The 24,415-nt window shown below is 34.3% G+C and overlaps 2 protein-coding genes and 1 long non-coding RNA gene across 4 annotated transcripts; 2 read left to right on the top strand and 1 right to left on the bottom strand.

The window, feature by feature from the left end:
* The first annotated feature begins 4,903 nt into the window (after positions 1-4,903).
* On the top strand, positions 4,904-6,783 carry LOC114277120 (SWI/SNF complex subunit SWI3C-like). Its single transcript, XM_028218963.2, has 2 exons — positions 4,904-5,170; positions 5,925-6,783. Exons 1-2 carry the CDS (start codon positions 5,104-5,106, stop codon positions 6,452-6,454), a joined length of 597 nt encoding a protein of 198 aa, XP_028074764.2. The 5' UTR covers positions 4,904-5,103; the 3' UTR covers positions 6,455-6,783.
* Positions 6,784-13,965: 7,182 nt separating this feature from the next.
* On the top strand, positions 13,966-17,145 carry LOC114311720 (uncharacterized). The gene is made up of 2 exons (XR_014334780.1): positions 13,966-14,601; positions 16,708-17,145. It is a non-coding gene; the product is annotated as an uncharacterized LOC114311720 (long non-coding RNA).
* A 2,173-nt stretch (positions 17,146-19,318) lies between these two features.
* Positions 19,319-21,000, bottom strand: LOC114304069 (uncharacterized). Of its 2 annotated transcripts, XM_082877187.1 has the most exons (6): positions 20,762-21,000; positions 20,364-20,567; positions 20,192-20,284; positions 19,999-20,094; positions 19,610-19,882; positions 19,381-19,500 (listed from the first exon to the last, which is right to left on the bottom strand). In XM_082877187.1, the coding sequence occupies exons 1-6, from the start codon at positions 20,963-20,965 to the stop codon at positions 19,396-19,398; spliced, it is 975 nt and encodes a 324-aa protein (XP_082733313.1). In that variant the 5' UTR covers positions 20,966-21,000; the 3' UTR covers positions 19,381-19,395. The 2 variants fall into 2 exon arrangements, with proteins under 2 accessions (XP_082733314.1, XP_082733313.1); XM_082877188.1 differs by lacking the exon at positions 19,999-20,094 and having other exon boundaries at positions 19,319-19,500.
* Positions 21,001-24,415: the final 3,415 nt, after the last annotated feature.

The raw sequence follows: 24,415 nt of genomic DNA, 5'->3' as shown, positions 1-24,415 counted from the left end.
GGCAGCTGCAAACACACAAAGCATTTAGGCATGTATATTCCATAAGCAGTGTTCTAAAAATAGTAATTCATTTTCAATATAACACCACAAAATAAAAGCCTCCCAAAAGAACTTGTTCAGGTCTCAAATGAGCAAGAGGAGACATCTAGTAGAATGTAATAAACTATGAGGCACCAGCAATAACTGCGAGGCATCAACAATAATCCAAAACCCGAATATCATGCACCAACAAGCCCTACAAGCAAGGAAAAAAGAGGAAAAATCAAAATCTATAAAATAAAGCCAACAAGCAAAGCAGTGATGCCCTAAAGGTAATATTACATCAGAGAGCTTGAATTCAAATACACAAATGACCAGAGTAATGCTATGATGTTTATTGTGAAGCTTTTGTTCGAATCTAAAAATGGGCTACTGATGCTGGAAACTGTTAGACCTGCAGGACAACCTCTTGTAGATGACTGGAACTGCTTGAAAACACTTGTGAGTTTTACTCATCTATTTCATTGTGAATTTTCAACTAAACAAGCAAAACTTGCATATTTTCTCATATTGGAGCCAGCATAATCAAACAGCAAAACACCATCCAGAAAGGAGAATGATGCATGGGGGTTTGCTGACTGGCACCATTAGATGGGACAATTGTCAGTTAACATTTCTGCAAATTCGTCAACCGTTAAATTAATAGAAATAGAGCAGGGTTCACACTCTCATTCTTGAACTCTGAAAATTAGCTGCTAAGGAGGGACCTTTTATATACTATACTTTCAGTTTGACAAATCTTGCAAAATTATAGTTAGTGTGTGAAGTCTAAGTAGAGTAATATTCAATTTCAAGAACCACCTTCTAAAATAGCTTTTGAGGGCTTTTTTATACACTAATATCAAGTTTAAATACTTGTGTCTTGGGCAAAATGTAGCTTGTCCATATCAAGTGAGCACAAAATGTTACTTTTGTAATTTAAATCAGAGACCCGTGCCAAAATCTCCATGTCATAACTAGAATTAAACTAGCATACATAAATACCTTTGTTTATTGTAAAACAAACATTGGATCAACAGTCAAGTGCCCGCCCATTTTCCAGACATGCCAATGTAAGTTCATGAATTCTGAGATTTTTCTTCTGTCAGAACAGTTTCTGCACTTTTCTTACTTTAGAGAAGGTTATGTGAGGATGGATCTACTTTAGACACATTATAGATTGTTTCTACAAATTCAATAACTACAGTGTTCAAACGAAATCATGTAAGAGAAAACCATAAACTAATTAGGTGATTTGCCTATGTTATTAATGTGTATTAACGGTGCCATCAAAATTGCATTTCAATGTTTTTCTTTAAGGTCTTTCAGCCTTCAAGGTCCTTGATCTTTCAAGGAATTTCCATGCAGTTAAAACATAGAACTTTTCTTGATTGTTCATGCTCCAAAGAGAGAATTTGGACTCTTTTCACACCTAAACTAAATGCCAAGAACAAAGGACTATTCTCAATCATGGCAAGAGAATATTATACACCAATAAAAGCAGCCTTTGTAGTCTGTTTTCTAACCCACTATGCAACCCTATTCTAGTCCCAATAATCAAATACACAGACAAAACAAAATTTATATTACAAATAAAATGGATAAACAATCTCACACAGCTAACCTGTGAAACCCCCACAATCCTCTACACTGAATGGGAACAAGCATCTAGCAATATTTTATTATTTCCAAGTTTGTTCAGAGAGACAATGAACAATAATATCCAACAGCTAAATAATATAGACAGATTGAAGCAAGTTTCAAACAAAATCCTAAAACAGACAGATATTCAATTCATTACTAATGTTCTTTGAACAGTCTGTGTGCATAAAAAATGAATTGTGAAGGCTATTTGCTTAGCTGATAGTACTTTTACCTTGTTAGTTCTTCTTCTTCTTCTTCTCTTTCTTTGAAAGGTGAACCTATATTTAATCAGAACAAGTATTTTAATTAAAAAGATATTGTATTGTCAAAAAAGCTTTGATTAAATGATTGCTCACCTCTTGGGATGAAAATGCATGACATTGTAGTTGATGTGAAATTGGCCGAACAGTGGGATGACTACTGAGTGAATCAACAACCTATCATTCAATAAGAGGCTTAAGTTGTATAGTAGCTCTGGGCAATTTAAAGTAATAACTAGTAAAAATAATGAAAATACCTGCTACCTATGTAATGGGTTCGAGGGTGCTACAGCTGGTGCAACAGGCACGCCCGCAGCTTGTAATTGAGATTCCAAAATCTCAATTCGTGACTGAAAGTCTGCATGTATAGCCTGAATTTGTTTCTCCATTACGTCATTCATCTTCGACTCTAACTGCATTTGATACTGTTGAACTTGCTCTTCAACTTGTTCTTGAACTCGAATTTGGAAGATATGATTCTGCTCTTGTGACTGCCTATATCTACCTCCAAAACCATCAGTGGGGGATGGTCCCAATCCAAACGTCCGAACACAACCAGGTCGCTCCGGCCCCATAACTTGTGTGAAAATCTGTTCATTTAATGCAGTAGGGTCTGAAGAAGATCCCTCCATGTGCTCCGTTAGCTCATTCATTTGAGTCTGCAATTTTGAATTCAATAATTAGCATCCAATAAAGCAGTATCACATACCATAACTTCATTAACTGAATCACTATTGGAAGTACCATCTTTCTCGTATGCGGCCATCCACACCTGTGGCCGACTAGCAGGAACCCCATTGTTCTTTTTCGTCTCCTGTAAATAAAAGATAGATAAAACAAAACATGTAAGACAAAGATGAGAAGATGAATTTTAAAGATAAATAAATTTCAATTTTCAATCTTATACATATTAAAAACTTAACAAATTTCAAAATCTATCCAAGATGTAATGTCTAATTATACCTCCACTCCAACTACCGAGAAAGGCTTTCGACCTGTTCTATGATGTAGTGTCTTCTTCTTTCGGATTTTTCTATTCTTCTTGCTTGATTTCTATTAAATATGAAATTCATTTGAGATATTATCAAAAATCATCATATATAAACCTTTTTTCACATAAATAAAATTGTATCGATGCACTCTGAGTGCCCCAATAGTAGACCAAGGCCTGCCACTGATCCTCATGTACTTTATCCGGTCGATGAGCCAACCTTTCTGCATCATTCTTGAAGGGTGTGTATCCCATGTTTTTCACTCGACTTTTCCAATCTCTCAATTTCTTCCCAAATGAAGTCATTATTATTCTCTTCATGGAATCATCTGCATTTGTACGAGCCTGCATTACAATTATACACACTTGTAATATGCAATGTCAGCTACACTTGTAATATGCATTTCATATGGAATCCAATTGTAATATGCATTTCAACTTGTTTCATATTAACACTACAAGAAATTGCACTTTTGGCGACTACTTTTGGCGACAACGTCAATTTTTCGTAGCCAAAAGTATATTTTTGGCGACACAGTGATCAATTTCGTTGGGAAAAGTAGACCTTTACCAACGCAATTTACTATCGTCACTAAAAAAGCATAACATTGACTAGGCGCCAAAAATAATGGTTGGTGCCAAAATTTCATAAATTTTAGCTACGAGGCTTATTTTTTACCAACGCAATAAGCGTCGCTATTAATGTGCTTACTTTTGGCGACGACAAGTTGGCATGGGCAAAGAGTTAAACATTTAGCGACGATAATACTATTCGTCGGTAAAAGTTTTGGTAGTGAAATGAGGTGATTTAGTTATTTGTATTTTTATTATAATTTTTCAATTTTTTTTAAATATTCTAATTATTGAATTGTAAAATTAAAGTGATCATCGAATTAGATCACAAAATGAACCCATCAAGCCCAAAAACACTCTTAAGTTTAGATGGCTAATTTGAGATAATCTAAACTTTTCCAAAGAATCTGGTTAAATTATCAATTTCAATATGTTTGGTTTTATTTTCAGAAACTTATTTTAGAATTTTTTTCCTAAAAAACTAAAAAAAAATTTGGTGAAAAAATAAAAAAATACTTATTATTTTTGTATAATTTTATTTTTTAGGAGGTCATAAATAATTTTTTAAAATTTGAAAATATAATTTTGATTTTTAGTGTTCAAATTAGTTTAATTTATTTATAGCATTTATTCCAATTTTAATAGTCATTTAAAAATGCTGTAAAAGAGCAGTTAAGTTTTCAAATGACATTTTATTATTGTTATAATTGAAAAGATAAAGCTGAGGAAAACCTGTATACAGAGGCATTAGAGATAATTGGTATTTAAATTTAAATTTAATTAAAAAAAATGGAGATGCTATAATGCTTCCAACATTAATTGTCTGAGCATAGAAGGGCTACAAAATTAGAGGCAGAGCTTCCTCTCTCTCTCTCTCCGTAGCTCTGTAGTAGCATTGATACTTCAAGTTCAAACCACGACAGCACCAAATCGCAGACCCCACAAATCTCTGCATTAACCACCCTCCATTCTCGCTCGCTCTCCCTCACTCCACCTCTTTCTCTTTCAGCAATGCCAGCTTCCTTCTTAAGTAAACAAACCCCACTAACCTAACTTTTTCACTCTCTCTCTCTCTCTGCTACTCAATTTTCAAAATTCATCAATCTCTCTCTCTCTCTCTCTCTACTTTGCCATTTCCACAGAGACTCGCACCAAGTGGAGGAAGAAGAAGCGAAAGAGAGACCCCCAAATTAGTCGACGACCCAAGCCCCAAGACGATGACCTCGACGATGATGACGAAGAAAATGAAGACGATGATGACCTCGACCAACAACAACAATCCGAATTCGAAGAAGACCCTCAATCGGGTCACATCGATTTGGCTCCGATTGCCCGCGAGAGTGAGGTCTTAACGGATGGCGGGGTTCGAATCTCCCACTTCCCTCCCATGATCAAGCACACAGTCAATCACCCCCACTCCTCTGTGCTTGCGATTGTGGCCCTGGAGAAGGCGATTCAGTGTGGGAAGGGCAAGAACCTGCAGAACGGCGTCATATTGGAGAACGTATCGCATGGACAGCTCCAGCGCTGTCGGCCGTGCCGGCGGATAGTCCGGTGTTGGCTGGCGATCAGGGGTCTTCTTCCACGGCTGCGTATGTGATTACGCCACCTCCGGTTATGGAGGGTCGAGGGGTTGTGAAGCGTTTTGGGGCTAATCGAGTTCATGTTGTTCCAATGCACGCAGGTGCTTGCTTTCTCTCTCTCTCTCTATATATATATATATATTTTTTTTTTTTCTTATGCACTAATCTACTCGGTTTAGGTTGATATTTGAACTATTATGTCTCATACTGTTCTCTGTTTATGTACACATGCTTATATGTATTCGTTAAAATTTGCTCAAATTATTATTTTTATATGTTTGTCTCTTTCATTGTGCCATATTATTACTTTGTGAGTTTTAGGTTTTGGGTTGTTGATTTGGAGTTTCCCCTTGGCACATTGCTCTCACTCTCCATGTGTGTTAATATTACAGTCTGTTTGGATCAAGTGATAAGAAATGGAGAGAAAGAGAAATCTTTTATCATTTTTGGTTTATAAATTAGGTGAGAAATGGAGAGAAAGAGAACTCTTTTATTTTATAGGTTTCATTTGTCATCAAAAGTAGTGAGATTTGGTAGGAAACAAAATCATTGGTTGTGTATTTTCATAATATTGAAATTGCCCTGTTAAAATACGAAAAAAAAAGAAATCCCACCCATATTACCATATCACATACTTTGCTTTCACATAGAGTTCATTTCTTTTATTTTCTCACTTGGATGAGAGACCACAATAATTTCTTGCCTATTATCTTCTATATTTTGCTATGCTGTTTTGTTTCAGTCTGTCTTTGTTGATCTTGTGCTAACAATATTCACATTGCTCTATTTCTCATCATGTCATATTAATTTGCTTTTAGTTCTTCTCATTTGGTTTTGAGCTTCTTAGGAGAGCAGATTGGTTTTCGCCCAGTACTGTGCATAGATTAGAGAGACAAATGGTGCCACATTTTTTCTCCGGGAAGTCAACTGAACATAGGCCAGAAAAATACATGGAATGTCGTAACTGGATTGTTGCCAAGTACATGGAGAATCCAGAGATGAGACTGTCAGTTGATGATTTCCGAGAATTGGTAGCTGGCATTGATATTGATGATTTAACACGAATTGTTTGGTTTCTTGATCATTGGGGAATCATTAATTACTGTGCTTTTGCTCCCAATCGTGAGCATCGGAGTGATGGTTCATATTTGAAGGAAGATTCAAATGGTGAGGTTCATGTGCCATCAGCTGCTTTGAAGTCCATTGATAGCTTAATTCGGTTTGACAAGCCCAAATGTTGGCACAAGGCAGCAGATGTTTATCCGTCATTGTCATGTCATGATGGTGAGGAGTCTGATTTAGACAGCAGGATCCGAGAGCGATTATCTAAGAATCGATGCAATTGTTGTTCCTGTCCCCTGCCCATTGTCTATTATCAGTCATAGAAGGAGGTGAGTAGCATACCTTTTTCTAGCCACTTGTTATTATGTTAATTTGAAGAGCAAACAGGTACTCGAAATCTTTGTATTTGGTCTCTAAGATTAATGTGAACCTTTAAAGATAGTTATACTTAATAATAATAACCCTTATATTGAATAAATATATCTTCTAATTGTGGCTGGTTATATTATGGGGAGTGATGAACCGAACTTAGTGGATTATCTTTGAGGCAATTTAGTTATCTTGTGAGAATTAAATGCCTCCCTCATATTTTAGGCAGCGTTTGAGGATACAAATCCATGATTTGAATTAGTTCCGTTAAAGATATGGAGGAGCCAACAGTACTAATGGTATGAAATCAGTTTTACAACTTGTGAAATGTTTGTTGCAATTTTTCTATGTTAGGCGTGGTGATGGAAGTCATTTTTCTGCAAGGATCCCACGCTCAATGATGGATTTGTGCATAAAATTATATGGCAAAACATGGTAGGGTAACACCAGTTCTGTGAGTGTACAAATGCTTTCAAAAATGTCATTAACCAGTCTAATCCTACCTATGATTACAATGGATTATTGTTTCTATATTTGTTGCAAATAAATGATTACTCATTCATGAGAATATGGAAAATAATGAGCAACTTCTTACTTTCACCTGCTTTCTTTAGGATGCTATTTTTTTTGGGGGGGGGGGGGTGTTTAGATTTGAGAACTCTGGATTTAGTGGAGGCCATAATCTTCAATGAATGAATACTTACAATTTCAAAAATGATGCAAAATTAAGCAAATGTCTTAATTTTTTTTAGAAGTTACTCCAAAGGTGGTTCTTAGCTTATTGGTTAAGTGGGGGGTCATTTTTATGTACTTAATTAATTATAATAATTGGTTCAAATTTGCCATCAGAAAAGGTGCAACGCATGCATGTCCATATTGTAGCATTTTGTAAGCAGCCTTGGCCAAACACATCCACAGCTTCTTTTAGTAATTATTTCAAAAGTACCTTTAAATAAGTTCAATAGTCCCAAGTGTGCACCAAGTCCAGTATTGAGAAGAGAGAGGCCTCAAATTGTGGTTGCATTTCTTGATTTGTACTCTGTAAATAGATTTTTGTTAGTACAAGCTGCTACCTTCAGAGTTTGCAGTGTGCGAGTGATTCAACGAAATCTTGTCTACATTGTGGGGTTACCTCTTAATCTGGCAGATGAAGACATGTGTACTTTTCTGCTCTCTCTCTCTCTCCCCCCTTACCACCCCTCACAACAGGGGTATAGGTCTGTTCATTAACAGTTTTATCATTTTATTAGCAACTTCTCTAGCGGAGACAGTATTTTGGTCAGTATGAAAAGGTGCTGAAGGTGTCTATATCACAGACAGTAGCTGGTGCTATTCAACATTTTGCAAACAATACTTGTAGTGTGTAAGTCTAAGTGTTTTCATTATTGCTAGTTTTTGTTTATGTATTTATTTTTATCTTCCTTGAGAAGTGAAATTGAGTTATAAATACTTCAAAATGTTTCTGTCAAACATTGCTTGTTCATTTCAATCTCTTGCTTATTCTATTAGTTCATATGTACAAGGAAACTGCCTAATCTGATGATGTATTTTATTTCTGCTTTTAATCCAGTTGTATGTTGATACTGGCTTGTTTACATATTTTTGTTCCATTACTTCACTACAACTGTTCTGTTCTTAAACGTGATTTCTATCCCAGATATATTACTTACCGAAAGGAGGAGGAAATGGTTCGATGTATTCAATTAGTGCATGGGTTTACCTTGGATGGTAGATCATTGAGGTGGGAAATGGCTACATTCAAGATTTATGTTCTATTATGTATTCTCTTATGTAGGTGTCGGGATTTCATTTTGCAGGGCATGCTTTGGAACCACAAAGTATTGTCATGCCTGGTTGAGAAATGTGCTATGATTTCTGAATTATTGATTGGAAATTGAACTATTGGTTATAGGTGTGGATTGAAATTTTTTTGGTGCAGTCTTGCAACAATCCTGATTGTCTGTATTTGCATGAGATTGGCACACAAGAAGATAGTTTCACTAAAGATGGAATAATATCAGCATACACAAGGTATTTTCATATTTTGATTACCCTCTGCTTTTCCTCTCATTTAATTAAAATATGGCCCTAAGTCCATACTATAAGATTCTAAATGAACGTTGTGAATAACACTTGAGTTTGTAGTGGTAGACTTGGGATTATTTTTCTGTGAGCTAACTAAGAACGTCCCTGATGTGGATTTTATCTTTTTAAGCACCTTAATTGGTCACTGATACAACTATAATTAGCATCATTGGTGGCGGTGAAGCAAATCAGAATTATTGTAAGTGTAAATTTACAAATTTGAACATATCCTTGTAAGTATAGATTTACAAATTTGAACATACTAAATTCTAAATATAGAATTATTGTTTAACTACAATAATAGTGATTGCGTTGAAATTCAATTTTTGTTACCAAAAGAAAGAAAATATGGTTTCATCTTTACTGCTTTCACTCGGTAACACACTACAATAGTGATTGCCTTATCTTTAATTCTGCTAGTCTGCTGCTGCTACTGGTCTGCTGGTCTGCTGCTGCTGCTGCCGGTGTGCTGCTGCAGAATTTTGCTGGGCTGCTACTGCTGCAATGTTGCTGTGAAGCGGGCTGCTACTAGATGCTAGTTTGCTGCAAATTTGGGTTGTTGTTAGTTTCATGATTTCATTTTGTTATCTGTTGTTTTTACTATGGGTTCACAATTTGGATGTATTTGAGTATTTTAGTGAGTTTATCCTTTTAAGTTTTATACAACGCTTCCAAAAGCATATTTTTCAGCAGTGTTTTTTTGCCTACACATCAACTTTAGGTGATTTAATATCAATGTTATTAGTTTGTAATAGTAGTGCCTGAGGGATGCCTCTTGTAAATATGTAAATCTTATAAAAAAATATATATGATTTTCAATTTTTTTTGCCGCTACAAATTTATCGTTGCCAAAAAGTAAAGCTTTCTCGACAAACAACTTATCGGTAAATATGTAGCAAAAAGTTTATTTTTGCCCACTCATATTGTGTTGCTAAAATTGTTTTTCTTGCCGATGCCAATTTGTCGTTGCCAAAACTAAAGCTTTATCGACAACCAAATCGTTGGCAAATGGCAACATTTACTGACGTAAATGTGTCGCTAAAAGTTACTTTTGCCCACTCATATTGTGTTGGTAGAAGTGTATTTTTTGCCAATGCCAATTTGTCATTGCCAAAAGTAAAGCTTTAGCGACAAACAAATCGTCGGCAAATGACAACATTTACCGACGAAAATGTGTCGCCAAAAGTTTACTTTTGCCGACGCATATGTTGTTGGTAAAAGTATATTTTTTGCCCATGCAAATTCGTGTCGCGAAAAGTGCCACACAATCATCATATTTGAATGACTTTTACCAACGTAAGGTAAATTGCCGATGATGGATGAAGGCTTTTATCGACGACTATGTTCGTCGCTAAAGGCATTACTTTTAACAATGCAATGATAATTTCGTCGACAAAAACTTTTGCCAACTCATTTCTGCCTACGGGTTGCCACGTAGCTTTGTGTGTCGGCAAAACTCTTTGCTAACGAATTTTCCCTTTTAGCAACATATTTTGTTGCGTTGCGAAAAATGCAATTTCTTGTAGTGTAAATATTTGTATTACCTTTATCTCCCTCCATATGTTATCTTTATTTTGTTGTAGGACATAATGCCAAGTCGTAAACGTGAGTGGTGCAAGACTTCCATCTCGTGCCAAAACGCCCAAATGTGAAGCAAGGGGTGTGTATCCTTCAACTACTTGATTCAACTCATTTGAAACAAGTTTTAAAACACCATCGTCTGAAGTACCCCATTGACCATGTACATATGTGGGACCCCTTGTCTGCTTTTGTGTGGCTTGACTTGAGCTAGGACCTATAAAAAAACAAAAACGGGGCAAAAGAATTGATTAAATATAAAAATATATATATATACTACTGCAATAGCAAGAAAATGTTAATGTGCATGTGCATGTGTTACATATAATTGTTGCATGATACAATTCAGAGGATATTTTAAAGAAAACCAGGTACTAAAAGGGAATACAATCTACAACTGATCATGAAAAGTATGTTATGCCAGTCTCCAACCCCTAGATTATACCATGATAAAACGTTCCATAAAAGTCAATAGTAAATCTCATTTATAGGAGACAAACACAATAACAAATAGCTATGTGAGTTGATAAGAAAATCCATACTAAACACATGATCCAATCAAAATTGCACAAGCATAAACCAACAAGTAAAATTAAATTGCAGTAATGTCATCGGTAACGGTACCAACTTCCCCTGATACAATACCAGTAGCAATCACTACAGGAAAATGAGGATTTAACGGCGTTTAATTAACGACGTTTTATTAAACGTCACTTTTTTTGATAATTGTTTTTTAAACGTCGCCTTTGTTGTTAGGCAAAACGGTACCGTTTTGTAAATAGAAAACGTTTAAAAAAGGCCTCCAAACCCTGTCCCTCTTTACACCCTCTTCCCTGTCTCTCTTCACACCCTCTTCTATCTCTCTAAACTTTTATTTTGAAAACCCTATTTTGAGCACCGCCGTAGCAATCACTACAGGAAAATGAGGATTTAACGGCGTTTAATTAACGACGTTTTATTAAACGTCACTTTTTTTATAATTGTTTTTTAAACGTCGCCTTTGTTGTTAGGCAAAACGGTACCGTTTTGTAAATAGAAAACGTTTAAAAAAGGCCTCCAAACCCTGTCCCTCTTTACACCCTCTTCCCTGTCTCTCTTCACACCCTCTTCTATCTCTCTAAACTTTTATTTTGAAAACCCTATTTTGAGCACCGCCGTCTCCTTCTCACTCACTCCTTGTTCTCTCTCACTCAAATCTATCTCAATTCTTCTTCAGTTCAGTGATTCTTCTTCGATTCTTCTTCAGTTCGGTGATTCATCTCGGGATTGCGATTTCAAAGTTCGATTTTGAGCATAGATCCGTGATTCATCTCCGTGGATTTGGAACTCTTCGTCTTCTTCGATCAGAGGTTAGTTGCTCTCTCTTTCTCTCACTCAAATCTCTCTCGATTCTTCTTCAGTTCAGTGATTCTTCTTCGATTCTTCTTCAGTTTGGTTATTCATCTCGGATTGCGATTTTGAAGTTTGATTTTGAGCATAGCTCCGTGATTTATCTCTGTGGATTTGGAACTCTTCGTCTTCTTCGATCAGAGGTTAGTTTCTCTCTCTTTCGCTCACTCAAATCTCTCTCGATTCTTCTTCAGTTCAGTGATTCTTCTTCGATTCTTCTTCAGTTCAGTGATTCTTCTTCGATTCTTATTTGTTTAATTAATGACATTTAGAAAGGTAAAGCGAAATGAAGAAAAACAATTAATTTATGTTCTATTCATATTATCATTGCCTTTTTAAAAAAAATAAAAATTAAATTTATAATCCAAACACTATCTCAAAGAGTATCCCTAGCCTTATAGTGGTATTAGATATGCAGTTGAATTCTAAACAGAATTGCACCTTCAATGGCTGCCTTACTCACCTTTTTGGTTATTATAGCCATTGCATTCTTCTTTCTCCACAGCTTTGCCATTCCTACAGCCGTACAGCTAGAGGGTATATGTCCCCTCTCTCTCTCTCTCTCTATATATATATATATGTATATATATGTATATATGTTGTTTTATTAATTTTTTTAGCAATTTTTAATTTCATTTTTTAGTACGGGAGAAAGTATAAGAAATTAGTTTCCAAATTTTCTTCTTCTTCTTGTTCATCGTTTTTTTTTTATTATTATTATTTTTTTTTTGTTTTGATACTGAAACAGAGATTTAAGACCAAAAGAGAATATTGCTCCTCATGTCCTCCCAGCCAACAATGTTTTAACTCTTTGTTACATCTCAGTTATATCCACAAGGCTAGCGATGGCTACATCTCAGTTATATCCATCCTGTATATACTTGACAATCTTGATCCTATTATTACCAAGGTAGAGTATATATTACATTTCATCATATGTTTATAAATAACAGCTAGGGATGACAGCGGGGACTAGTTTGTAGTGCCGCACCCCTGCCTCAAATCATATTGGCAGCAGGGCAAATCAGGGAGGTGGAAGAGGAGGAGGAACAATAGGCAGGTTAATTTTACAAATTTAAAAATGACAATACTAATAAAAATGAAAGATGATATAGTAAATTATGGATAATGATTTATAAGTGATAGGGTTTATACAGATATCTACACATATATATAAGAGATAAAGAAATAAAAATGAATGTTCACGGTACGATTTGATATTTTAGTCTTATTTTAGAATTAAATAAGACAAGCCTGATTTTAGTGCTTCTCCAATATCAATAGTTATATTTTGCTGGGACCAATAACAATATATTCCCTAATTTAGTTTCTTTTTTTATTCTTAGATGATTGATTGAAGTAATTAATTGAAACATTAAACTGCAGACCCTAGAATTCAGCAATTCAAACAACGTTGTGGTTAGCGGGTTAACATCGCTGAATAGTCAGATGTTCCACATTGTGATCAATAGCTGTAACAACATCAAGTTACAAGGAGTCACTACAAGAAAAGTAAGATCATTTGGGTTTGTCTGCTGTGCAGAATTAGTGAACTCAATTAGGATGAATTGATAGAGACTAACTAGTTACTTCATGGATGCCTATTGTACTTTTAGTTGTGCCTGACATCAACATAATTTCTCCCCTTGTGACAGTAGCATCATTTAATTGAGCATTTAAAATCTTGCAGTTTCAAGTCCATTGATGAATAACTTTTGTTATGGTGAAGGAAAAAATGTAGGTGAAACATTAATTTATTGTTTCAACCTTCCCATGGTGTGTATCTTATGGTGTCTGTGGTACTATTTCTTTATTGATTGTCAATGCAGAGAATGAAATAATGCTGCAACAAATAATGGAAGGTGAGTGGTTTGTTGTTAGATTATGGATTGGTTGTGCTGGAACACTATTCTCTGTATCTAATTTTTCTTCTTTACTCCAGAGATCAAGAGACTTCCTTGTGTACATGGGTCTCAATGAAGAGAATGAAATAGTGCACACACCCTTGCATTTTTGGTCAGTGTTATATTTTGGTCATAGGTGCACATATCAACCTTCTTTTTGATCTGCAGATAATGAATGTTTGGTTTACTTGTTGTGATGTGCCATATTCTGTTTTAAAAGTGAATTTCGTCAAATTATGTATTTAGAATCATGTTAACTGTATTTAAGCACCCAAGGAGCTTCAGTTAGACCTTAGATGTGTATAAGCTTGTTGTGATGCATAAGGAGTTTCCTTTTTTAATTAGACAATAACATGTAGATGGAGATTGTATGTGGGTTGTAGCCAATTGAAAGGCTGGGTATACCCACTGCTGGATTTGCTTAACAAGATGGTTACTTGTTTCAGACATTAATGCATTAATGCATAACATTTCTTTCTTTTTTCTTTTTCCTTCTCTTTTTGTCTCTCTTTTTTTTTTATTTTTTATTTTTTTAAATTGTCATAATGAAATATGTCGTCAAAGATTCTGTGGAGGTTCTTAGGTGGCAGTGTGTGAGATAACAGGTTCCTTGCCAAAATATTCACTGGTTGGGTATGAAGTAATTAGATCATGGGTTAGTAAGGATGAGGATTGAGGGAATATTTGTTGGGTTGGGTTGGGTTGGGTTGACACTTGAATATAAATTGGCTGATTTGGGTTGAGGATGCACATATTTGTGTCAATGTCCTGCCCACAAACTGTTCTAACCTGTTTTTTGTTGAGTTGGGTTTGGGTTTGGGTTTATACTTGAATATGAATTGGTTGATTGCTTATATTTGGATTAGTGTCTTGCCCACAAACTGCTTAAACTTATTATAGGTCAAGGCTAGCTAATTTTCCTGGTTTGGCTGCACCTGATGGAATGGATACATCATATTTGGCATGATTTTTTATTTTTTTTTAAATTAATGTGCATCCTCATAAGTGGATGCATTGAAATAACTATATTCCTATGGTATTCAAACTAGTTGATATTCATTATTTTGGAATCTTTGCAGATTACTGACTTGCCATTTTCTTTATACTCAACATTTGTCATTGAGGCCCGCCATGGTTTCAACAAAGTTTGTACTCTCTCATTACTGATTGTCATGTTCATATATTGTTATTTCCTACCTTAAAAACTTAGTTGTTACACTCTTGCTCTTGTTTTGCTGAAGTAACAGCAAACAATATGGTTATTCATTAGGGACATGATTAAAGGAACCATCCTAGCAACTATAATTGGACCGCCTATTGTCGCAACAATTATTGTAATAGTACAGGTACTGTTATTTGTCAGTATTGACACTTTTTACCAGTTTATTGGGGATAATGTTGTTTCGATTGGTCCACCTGATTCAGTTGCTGCATGTGTCTTTTTGAAGTTATTGCCATGTTTATTTGAGCATAAACTCAATGAACTTCTAGCAACTATTTTTTTCATTGTATTAAGACATTTCAGTTTTACTTTGGTGGTTGGTGATTAAAAATGTTCATTTGTTTGGGTTGCAGAAAGGAGGTCCTTACTTGGCCATCTATCTTTGTGGGTATATGCTTGTACTATCTTTTGTGATGATGACTGTGTACGACGTTTTAATTGCGCCACTTTTTAACAAGCTCACTCCAGTGAGTTTCAAATATTTTTTTAGCCCATTTTAATTGAAGAAATCAATTCAACTTCATGTTTAGTTTAATGGTAATTTATTATGGTATGTTCTATCAAACAGCTTCCGGATGGAGAACTCTGCATGGTTGAGAAGCTATTTATTCACAACGTGGTCAGATTTTATCTTGGGTTATTTGAATAGGTTTATTGTCAATAAGTTGCATTAACTATTTATTTGAATAGGTTTTATTAAAATAGGTTGACTGTCAATAAGTTGCACAATTAGCATATCGATTTCTCTTGATTTTGAATTTCTTATTATTCCTGGAATTAGCACATAGATTCCCCCTAGAGTGTGGAACTAACCAATGAACAGAATAATGGCCTTTTTGCTTTGCTTAACTTCACCAACCACATTCAGTAACCTTTTCTTCAATATTGGGATAGTTAGGTTGTTTAGTTGGTGGCTTATGTGGGTGGTATTGTTGGTGGCTTATGTGGGTGGTACACCTTGCAAGAGATATCATTATAAATGAAACTATCATCATTAACAATTAGGGTCTATTCCTATGTAATACAATGTTGTTGTTAGTGTGAATTCTGGCTTAATTTTTAAGTTAAAAAGAATTTTTTTTCCCCATCCCTTTTATTTTCTAATGGGGCACTTGTGTCTTCTCATCACCGTTGTCATATTTTTGCAAGAGTCTTATGTTATAATGTGGAGGTTATAGTCTAAATGAGCTTTCTTATGTTCTAGGTTTTATTGACTTGGAAACTTCATATCATCCTAGTATAAATATGATCTATTATCTTTACAAAAGTTGCTTTAATTGGTTTATATTTTATGTAACAAGTGCTATAAAAGAATCGGAGGAGCTTGTGACACAATCTGACTAATTCTTTACCTTTGGATACATGGATCAGAGTACTTAACTTGCCTTGATATATGGTTTTTATTGTACCCTTCATTATTGCCTACTATTTGCTTACAGTATTACTAGTTTTCTGAAAGATCTTAGGGCCTCATCTTAAAAGTTGCATGGCATTTTCTTATAGGAGCACCTTAAAACATTTATTTATCTGCATAGATGGGTTGCATTCAAACTTGCTTGATGGATTGGGTAGTGATAGACATAACATTTTCATTTTGATAGAAATTTGGGTGATATTCAAGAATCTATATCAAAATAATCGTTAGAATGGTTTGCAATGGCGAAGCAACATTCTATGGTTCTGCATGAGTGGTTGCAGAACACTTACACTAGGATCTGGTGTGTTTGGCATGTCTTTCTTTATTTTTTGTTTGGCTTGTCTTTGGCATGTTTGTAGACACTTCAATGTAAATTCTAGGAGTGTAGTTAATGCTGCTGTTGTGTTGTTATTATGATTAGTTTTATCTGTGAGGGAATTTGCTTTTACAGAGCTCATAGTTTCCTGTTGTTGGAGGAGAGGGAACATTTCTAGTTAGTATATATGCTGGAAAAATAACATTTCCTTTCTAATTAATTATGCTCAGATGAAATTAGTTGTAAACATGCTGGACCTTTCCTTCTTTGACCATACTGGATTGATAAATTTGCAGGAATGGTGATTGACACTTTGTTATACCTTTTCATGCATGTGGGGGACTCCAAAACTTGTGCAGAAAATGCCTACCATACAGGTAAATCTATGGATTTGGTTTTAACTTGGATGATTTTCATGATTTTCCCCCCTTCTAATAATGATAAAGGAACCATGTAACAGCTGTGGAACGATGGCAAGAAACAAGCAGATGCGTCCTACTGGACCGAAAGCTGGTGGTTCTCCATGAAAACAATATCGGGTTGTTGTGTAATACATTGGCATGAAATTTTCTTTGTTCTTCTTGAATGGCTATGAGATGTATTGGTAAGTTGTATAGGGAAGAGGATTTAATCAAATAAAACTAAGCTGTGTGTCACAATCAGAATTTACTTGGCACCATATTTTATGTATGTTCTCTTGAAACAAATACATTTGATTTTTTTTTTCTTTTTTGTATTTGTGTTTATAGTTTGAAGGCCTATTTTCCTTTTGCTATTATATTTGCCAAAGTGTTTTTGAGGGCGTATGCATCATTAAGTATGGGTAAATCAATAATTATAGTGTTCGTTTTATAAAATAATAATAAAAAATGAACGGTTTATTTTTAAAATCACAGAATTAGCAAAATTTCATAAAAGAAAAAAAGAAGAAGCTATAACGGCGTTTTTCAAACGCCACTATAGTATAGTGTTAACAGTTATATTTTAAAATAGAAAAAAGCTATCACTATAATATTTTCTTAGTTTAGTGACACTTGAAAGTGCCACAAAACTACTCTTCTAATGACATTTTTTAGTCTTGTGGCATTTTAAACAAGTGCCATTTCTATCGGTGCCACGGTAGATACGAGTGCCATGGTAGATACTTGCGAGTGCCACTACACCATCATGGCTAAAGACTTTCAATGACATTTTGATGTCATGATAGATATTATTTGTGGTACTATCAAGCTCCATTAAAAAAAGAGTTAGTGACACTTATAAGTGTCATTACACCATCAAGACTAAAACCTTTCAGTGACACTTTAATGTCATGGTAGGCACTATTCGTGACGCTATCAAGTGCCATTAAAGAAGACTTGCAATCTAAAAAATGCCACGATATGGATTTTTATTGATGCTTATTATGCCACAATTGATATTTATAACACCTTCATAAATGCCACTAAATCCAATTCATTTGTGCCATTAAATAAATATAAGTGCCATTAGAACTTATTTTAGTGACACTTTGCAAAGCTACTATCACTACTACAAAATGCCACTTATATATTTTTTTAATTGACACTTTTAAAAGCTACAATTATGCATGCGTAAATACCTATAAAAATTGAATCGATTTTATAAACAATTAAATATTAATTGCCACATCATATATTAATTTGACATCCATTCATCCTATAATATTTTCATAATAATAAACAAATATTACCACCATAAGATCATCACATCAAAAATAAAAAAAAAATTCAAACCACAATCAATTATTTATTATTGAAATATAAATTTATTTATATTGCAAAAAAAATCCCTTGTCAAAATTATAAAATATTCTACCACACTAACAAAGTTAAAGCAAAAACAATTTAAAAGAAAATTATTCTAACCATAAGTTCTAAAAAAGCCATAGTGATATCCATATTCCGACGAGAAAAATTATCAAAAATAAAATCAGTTCCCAAATTCTCAACCTCACTTGTATAAATATTCTCGGCTAGCATCCATAACTTGTGAAATCTGCATCCAAAAGATAAACATATGAAGGTAATTGAAACTATCTTAAGTTAATATAAATTTGTTAATGAAATTAGTATTTACGAAAGAAATATACCACAAATGGAGAAGGCCAAGCAACATGAGCTCCAATAGCTTGTCCAACTGTCTTGACAAGTCCATATGATCGGATCAAGCTCTCATTAGGTTTGATTGGCACTTGAACATGTACCTCCCAATAGTCAGGTCCTAGTTCTTCCCCTTGTACTTCTTTAGATGCGTATGTGCTTTTAAGTACTTCGGTTGCAACTATTTCTGTTGGCCAAATGACACTTTTTAGAACAACTATATCTCCCACCTATAAATCAAGATTTAACTACTTAAGTAATTGTATATTTAAAATTAATAAATAATAGTTAAAAAAAACTAGTACAAAGTGCTAGAGTGAAGATGATCACAACTGAAAGTGATATGGATTTCTCTAGTAGATAAGCAAGCCAAATGCTTTAATCAGTTAATTGATTCACTACACTACAAGAAATTATATAAAAATAACAACTGTAAATCTTTAGACCATATCAAACAATAGCTTAAAAATTCAATAACAACCAAAAGCACCAATCAACAACAATCAAAACCATGTCCATTATCAATATCAGGATCCCCTAACCTCAACGATGTAAATCAAATGTAATTGTGAAAAATGACAATCAACTAATTACATTCAAGCAATATTTTGAGAGAATCAGAAAGAGCCCATGCGGTAATAAATGATGGAGAGATGTCTTGTTAAAGCTTCAGAAGAAAATTAAATTAATTTTTTTTATAAAAAAAGCACAAACTTCGTCATGTCATGATTTAGACTATGTAGCACATTTTGTCTAAATTTAAATAATGAAATTTATGTCCGCAATATTCATTGCTTGGTTAATTGTAAAATAAGTGTTGCATGCTATTCTAAAATAATGTTGGAAGTAATGTGATATCTATGATTAGCTCTTAGTAGGTACCTGAGTAAGAGAAGTATCTTGTATCGATGACAAAGACCATGCTTGATGTCGAGCTGCCATGTCGAGAGGAGTAGAAGTTGTTGTGGCCTAACCAAATTTGAACTATTTAACTTTACAAACACACACACATAGATATATGTATGCATATATGTGTAGGAAAACATTAATAACTTATAAATTCTATTAAAAAAATTACCTGATTAGATGTGTTTGTCAAGTTATTCGGAACATGCTGAACATAGGAAACTTTGGACCTTAGCTCCGAATTTTCAGCTTCCATAACATCCATTGTTGTGTCTTGGTTTGCTTTATGACTAGATGTATCTCTCCATAAATTAGACGGGGAGACACCTAATCCATACATGCGAACACGTCCATGTTTTTCTTTACCCATCACTTGTCCAAATGCATCATTTGGGCCCTTATTCGATAAATTTGCATTTAAGGTTGTCCTCTCATTCATTTCATCCTATAAGGTTGCAAAAAACATAACTTAATATATACATTTCAATAACTCAACACTATAATATGAAAATTTTAACTAATCTACAAGTTCAAATGGACATATAATTATTTGGTACATACTATCATTGCTTTCGTTGCCTCAGGGGTTCTAGTCTCCTTTGTATAACATACTTTAAACATGTGAGCACGAGTTGGAGAGTGTCCCAACTTATTTTTCTACAAAATAATATATTCCAAAATATAAATTATATCATTCTGTCATCTTATGTATACCTTATCATATTAAACATACAACATGAAAAGATGAATTAACCTGCTCCTTTCGAACACGTGGAAAACTTTTTGTTCCAGTAGTATGATTATACTTTCGCTTTGCACGACTTGCTTTGTTCTTATCACTTTGTGCCTAAAATTACAAATGCATAAATTAATGGTGTCCAAACTACAGCAAGCAAAATAACATATAATGATCAGATCGAGTATACCTTTACTTCTTCGATGGCCCAATACTTAATAAGTTGTTCCCACTGATCAACATATGCTCTACTATCTTTATAATGCTTTTGTTGGTCAAAACTCAAGTGGTTCTTATAATAATTTTTCTTTATGTTTGCCTTCCAGTCTTTTAACTTCTTACCAGAGCACTTCATAACCCACTTCCTAGCATGACTTGGAAGATCAAACTTTGACTGAAAAAAGAGAGAAAAAGAGCAAGAGAGAGAGAGAGAGGAGAGAGAGAGAAGAATACAATGATAAAAAATTAATCTTCCCACATAAAAAATTAAAAATAAACAAAATTATAAATAGTGTCGTTTTAATCACATTACTCATGTTTACTATTTTTCACATGTGATCATCTTTCGTACAATATTGTGTCATTTACCTGTACAAGTGCCCATATGTGATCTTTGTAATGTTCTGGGACTTTATGCCAATTCTTGTAAATGAGTAGTGCATTTTTCCCATCACACACAATAGTTCCAATGAACGATGATAACTTTGTTGCCAATTTGTCATCAGGTTGGTCAAGTTTGTTCCAATTGACTATTAGGCGCTCATCATCATGAGTACCCCAAATATTACACATTTGAGTGGGACCTCTAGTTTTCTTTTGTCTACTAGCACCATCTAGTTATAATAAATAAATAAATAATAATACTAATAATAAATTATATATGAAGAAATAATAACATTTTTATAAGGTTTGAACTTGCATACTTGCATTATCATTGGGTTGACTAGAATTTGGCTGTATCTCAGATGGAGTTGACTCACTAAACTCACCAACATTGCCTGAGCGAAACTGAAGATATGGGTCCATAGGCTTTTTGCTTTATAGATGGATCCTAGTATGATTCAAGTAAAATAAACAAATCAAATTGTAAACTTAGAATGATCCAGATAAATTATCTGCAAATGAACAAAATACTTGAAGAAAATTAACAAAAAAAAATTTGTGAATTCACCTTTATTGATATATATATCTTGTGTTTTTTTGTCTCATTTTATGAATTCATATATTGTTTCCTTACAATTCATATCTCTGAATGCAGCCGTACCCACATCTGCACATTCGCAACAAGGAGTTCCCTTGGGGCATGTTATTTATTCCTTTGTGAGGCCTTAAATCTAATGGTCATTTAATTTTCTTCACGATGGTTTTATTGGGATCAATTGATTTTATCCTTTTTGGTAACAGTTTATATAGGCTCTAACCATATTTAATTTGGCACTCAAGAGATTGCTTTTTAAGTTAAAAAAAAAAAGAGTTCTTTTATTTGGATTATTTGTGTTTATCGCTGCATTTGACACAACAATTTGAATATCATTGGTTGCTTTGTCTTCGATTGGATAGTTTACATGGAATAATGATCTACCATAGAGGGGCACTTAAATTTAAATTTCAGCTAGGACCATGGTTTAAATTTATTTCTGTTGATGATCTCATACTGCAAGTATTATGGTGTAGGGTTGTAGGTTGACGCCACCGACATTTAGCCATCCTTCCATCACTAGCACCTAAGCACAGCACATACTAGCAGCTAAACATGTAAGCACTTAAGCTCCCAACTCAGCCATTCAGCCATCCTTCCATTACTAGCACCTAAGCACAGTAGCCTAGAATAAAGAAAGAAAAAACCCAGAAGAAACCCCCAAAAAACCAAAAGACAGCAGCAAGCATCCCAGACCAAAGACAGCATTCCAGAGTGCTGCAGACCAGAGACAACAACCAAATAGATCAACAGACCCAGACAGCTGCATACTAGATCAACAGATCAAACAACAGATCAACAAAGCAAACTCTCCAGCCACAAAACAGATCAACCATCTAACTTATAGAGCTAGCATACTCTCCCAGACCAAAAGCAGACCCAGACAGCTGCATACTAGATCAACAGATCAAACTCCAGATCAAACAGATCAACAGATCAACAAATCATACTCTCCAGCCACAAAATAGATCAATCATTTAACTTACAAAGCAAAACAGAACAACCTTTATGTTTGTTGGATTTTTGCACAACATATCAACATATCAAAGTTGATAGATGATGCAAAAAAGATCAACAGATCCGTAAACATAACATGCAGACTCAATTGCAACCCCTAAAAGTATGATCTGTTACTTGATTCCTTACTTATTGCAAACACCACCTACCTCTAGTATCACTACAGCATCCCCAAAACATGCACCACAAAAACAACATTTAAACTTCTGCACTAAATAGCAGCAAACAAACCTTGCAGCTTCACCACTACTAACAAACCTTGTGATTGCTAAATATATGTGGAAAGATGTGCACATGCATGTTGTTAGATGATGCTGGTAAAGTTCAAACAACAAGTTTGCATGTGGGTTTATATCGTGCGTTAAGAATTTTTTTGTTCCACTTAATTGGATGGATTGTGAGAGGTTGCAGCCTTTTCTTTGTGTGTGTGTGTGCGTGTGTGTTTTTTTTTTCTCTCTTAATTATTTTTAGCAGCATTTTTTAACTCAAACTCTTCAGACACAATTAACGGTGACATTTGTTGAATCTTTTATGATATGTGCAGGTCCTGATGGCCTTTTTGAGACTAAGCATCATCATTGATCTTCGAAGGCCAAGATTGTGAGGATATATCTAGGAATAATGATTGTTCAGCTCAATTCAGCGTGTGCCATTCGGAAATTTACTTTTTGAGACAAACTTGAAAATCTCCATGACTGTTTAATGTCAAGACCTTCCCATTATGGAAACATGGTTTTTGGGCTGCATGTTGCAGGTTGTTGGTTATTTTTGTGTTTCTTCTTTTGTCACTTTGTTTTTCGTATTTTGTTTGCTGGGAAATAAGGTTTTATGAATAGGATGTGCTCTTTCGAGTTCATTGGTTTGCATTGATACTTCCAATTTCTTTTTCTCGAGATGCTTAGTTGCCTTTGATGAGTATTTTTGTGATTGGCTCTCCCTCTCTCTCTCTCTCTCTCTCTCTCTCTCTCTCTCTTTGAGTTGCGGTCATCCCTCGAATGTCATGGTAGGGCAGCAGACACTTGGATGCTCAACATTTTACCAACTGATATCGACATGGGAAAAGAATTCTATATTGTAACTCTGATTGTCATGTTAGACCAGAACATATTGCGTATAGATTATTTGCATTTGATGTTATGTCGTTAATGTGTCCCACCAAATATTCTAAATGATAAAGTAGTAATATTACTTATGCAGGTAAGCTTATGGAATAAATGAATACATAATAAATAAATAAAAACAATCATAAAACTTGACTGACATCCATGACTGACTAGTTTCCATGGTTTACAACCTTAATTATAGGGGAAGTTAATTGTTAGTCACGCTACAATTGATTACAGAAAATTAATTATTATTAGTAATCAAAAGTTGCAAATTTGAGCTAAAATCTACGATAAAAAGAAACTTCTAAGAGAAAACCCAACTCCAACCAATAAATTTTTATTGAAATTCTAAATTGAGTAATGAAAAATCTTTTCAAAAATAGTAAATTTTCAAATTTAAAGGCTTAGACAAAGGGAATTGGCAAAAATTTAGTTAGTCACTGTGCAATAGTGAGTATGTTAAATTAAAATGCATGTTTGGATTACTTCAATTTGAAATTTCATTCAAAATTAATACCAAAGGCATTTTATTTCTCAAGAATGTTGATAAGAACACTGGTAAATTAGAAAAGATGAGGTAAAAACACAGACGTTCTTTTTGCATGAGGTGGGGGGGAAGTTGGGGGTTTGATATGGGGACTGATCTAGGGGTCGGTTGAGCTTTAAGGGGATTACTTCAATTTGAAATTTCATTCGAAATTTATTGCCAAATACATTTTATTTCTTGAGAGAATTAACAAGAAACTGGTAAATTAGAAAAGTTTACACTCACTAATGATAAGGGTGGTTAGTTTAGCCAAAAATAGTTTGAACAAGTGGCTGGGAATGTGAATAAGTTGATTGGTAAAGACAAAAAGGTGGGCAAGTGATGATTGTACTAAGAAGAAAATTGGAGGAAAAACATCCTCTAGGAAGAAAGGG

The sequence above is a fragment of the Camellia sinensis genome, chromosome 7 (genome assembly GCF_055761805.1).
Source record: "Camellia sinensis isolate YWXY chromosome 7, ASM5576180v1, whole genome shotgun sequence".
NCBI classification, from domain to species: domain Eukaryota; kingdom Viridiplantae; phylum Streptophyta; class Magnoliopsida; order Ericales; family Theaceae; genus Camellia; species Camellia sinensis.
Note: the sequence above shows the minus strand (reverse complement) of the source record. Positions and strands in the feature narration are given on the sequence as shown.

What these genes read in the sequence shown, in the direction of transcription:
- LOC114277120 (XM_028218963.2), top strand. Translation starts at nt 5,104, where the DNA reads ATGGAGGGTCGAGGGGTTGTGAAGCGTTTTGGGGCTAATCGAGTTCAT. An exon ending in TGTTGTTCCAATGCACGCAG is followed by an intron (nt 5,171 to 5,924) that starts GTGCTTGCTTTC and finishes TTAGGAGAGCAG; the next exon opens with ATTGGTTTTCGCCCAGTACT.
- LOC114304069 (XM_082877187.1), bottom strand. Translation starts at nt 20,965, where the DNA reads ATGTGTAATATTTGGGGTACTCATGATGATGAGCGCCTAATAGTCAAT. An exon ending in GGGCCATCGAAGAAGTAAAG is followed by an intron (nt 20,285 to 20,363) that starts GTATACTCGATC and finishes TTGTAATTTTAG; the next exon opens with GCACAAAGTGATAAGAACAA. An exon ending in CACGTGTTCGAAAGGAGCAG is followed by an intron (nt 20,095 to 20,191) that starts GTTAATTCATCT and finishes ATTATTTTGTAG; the next exon opens with AAAAATAAGTTGGGACACTC.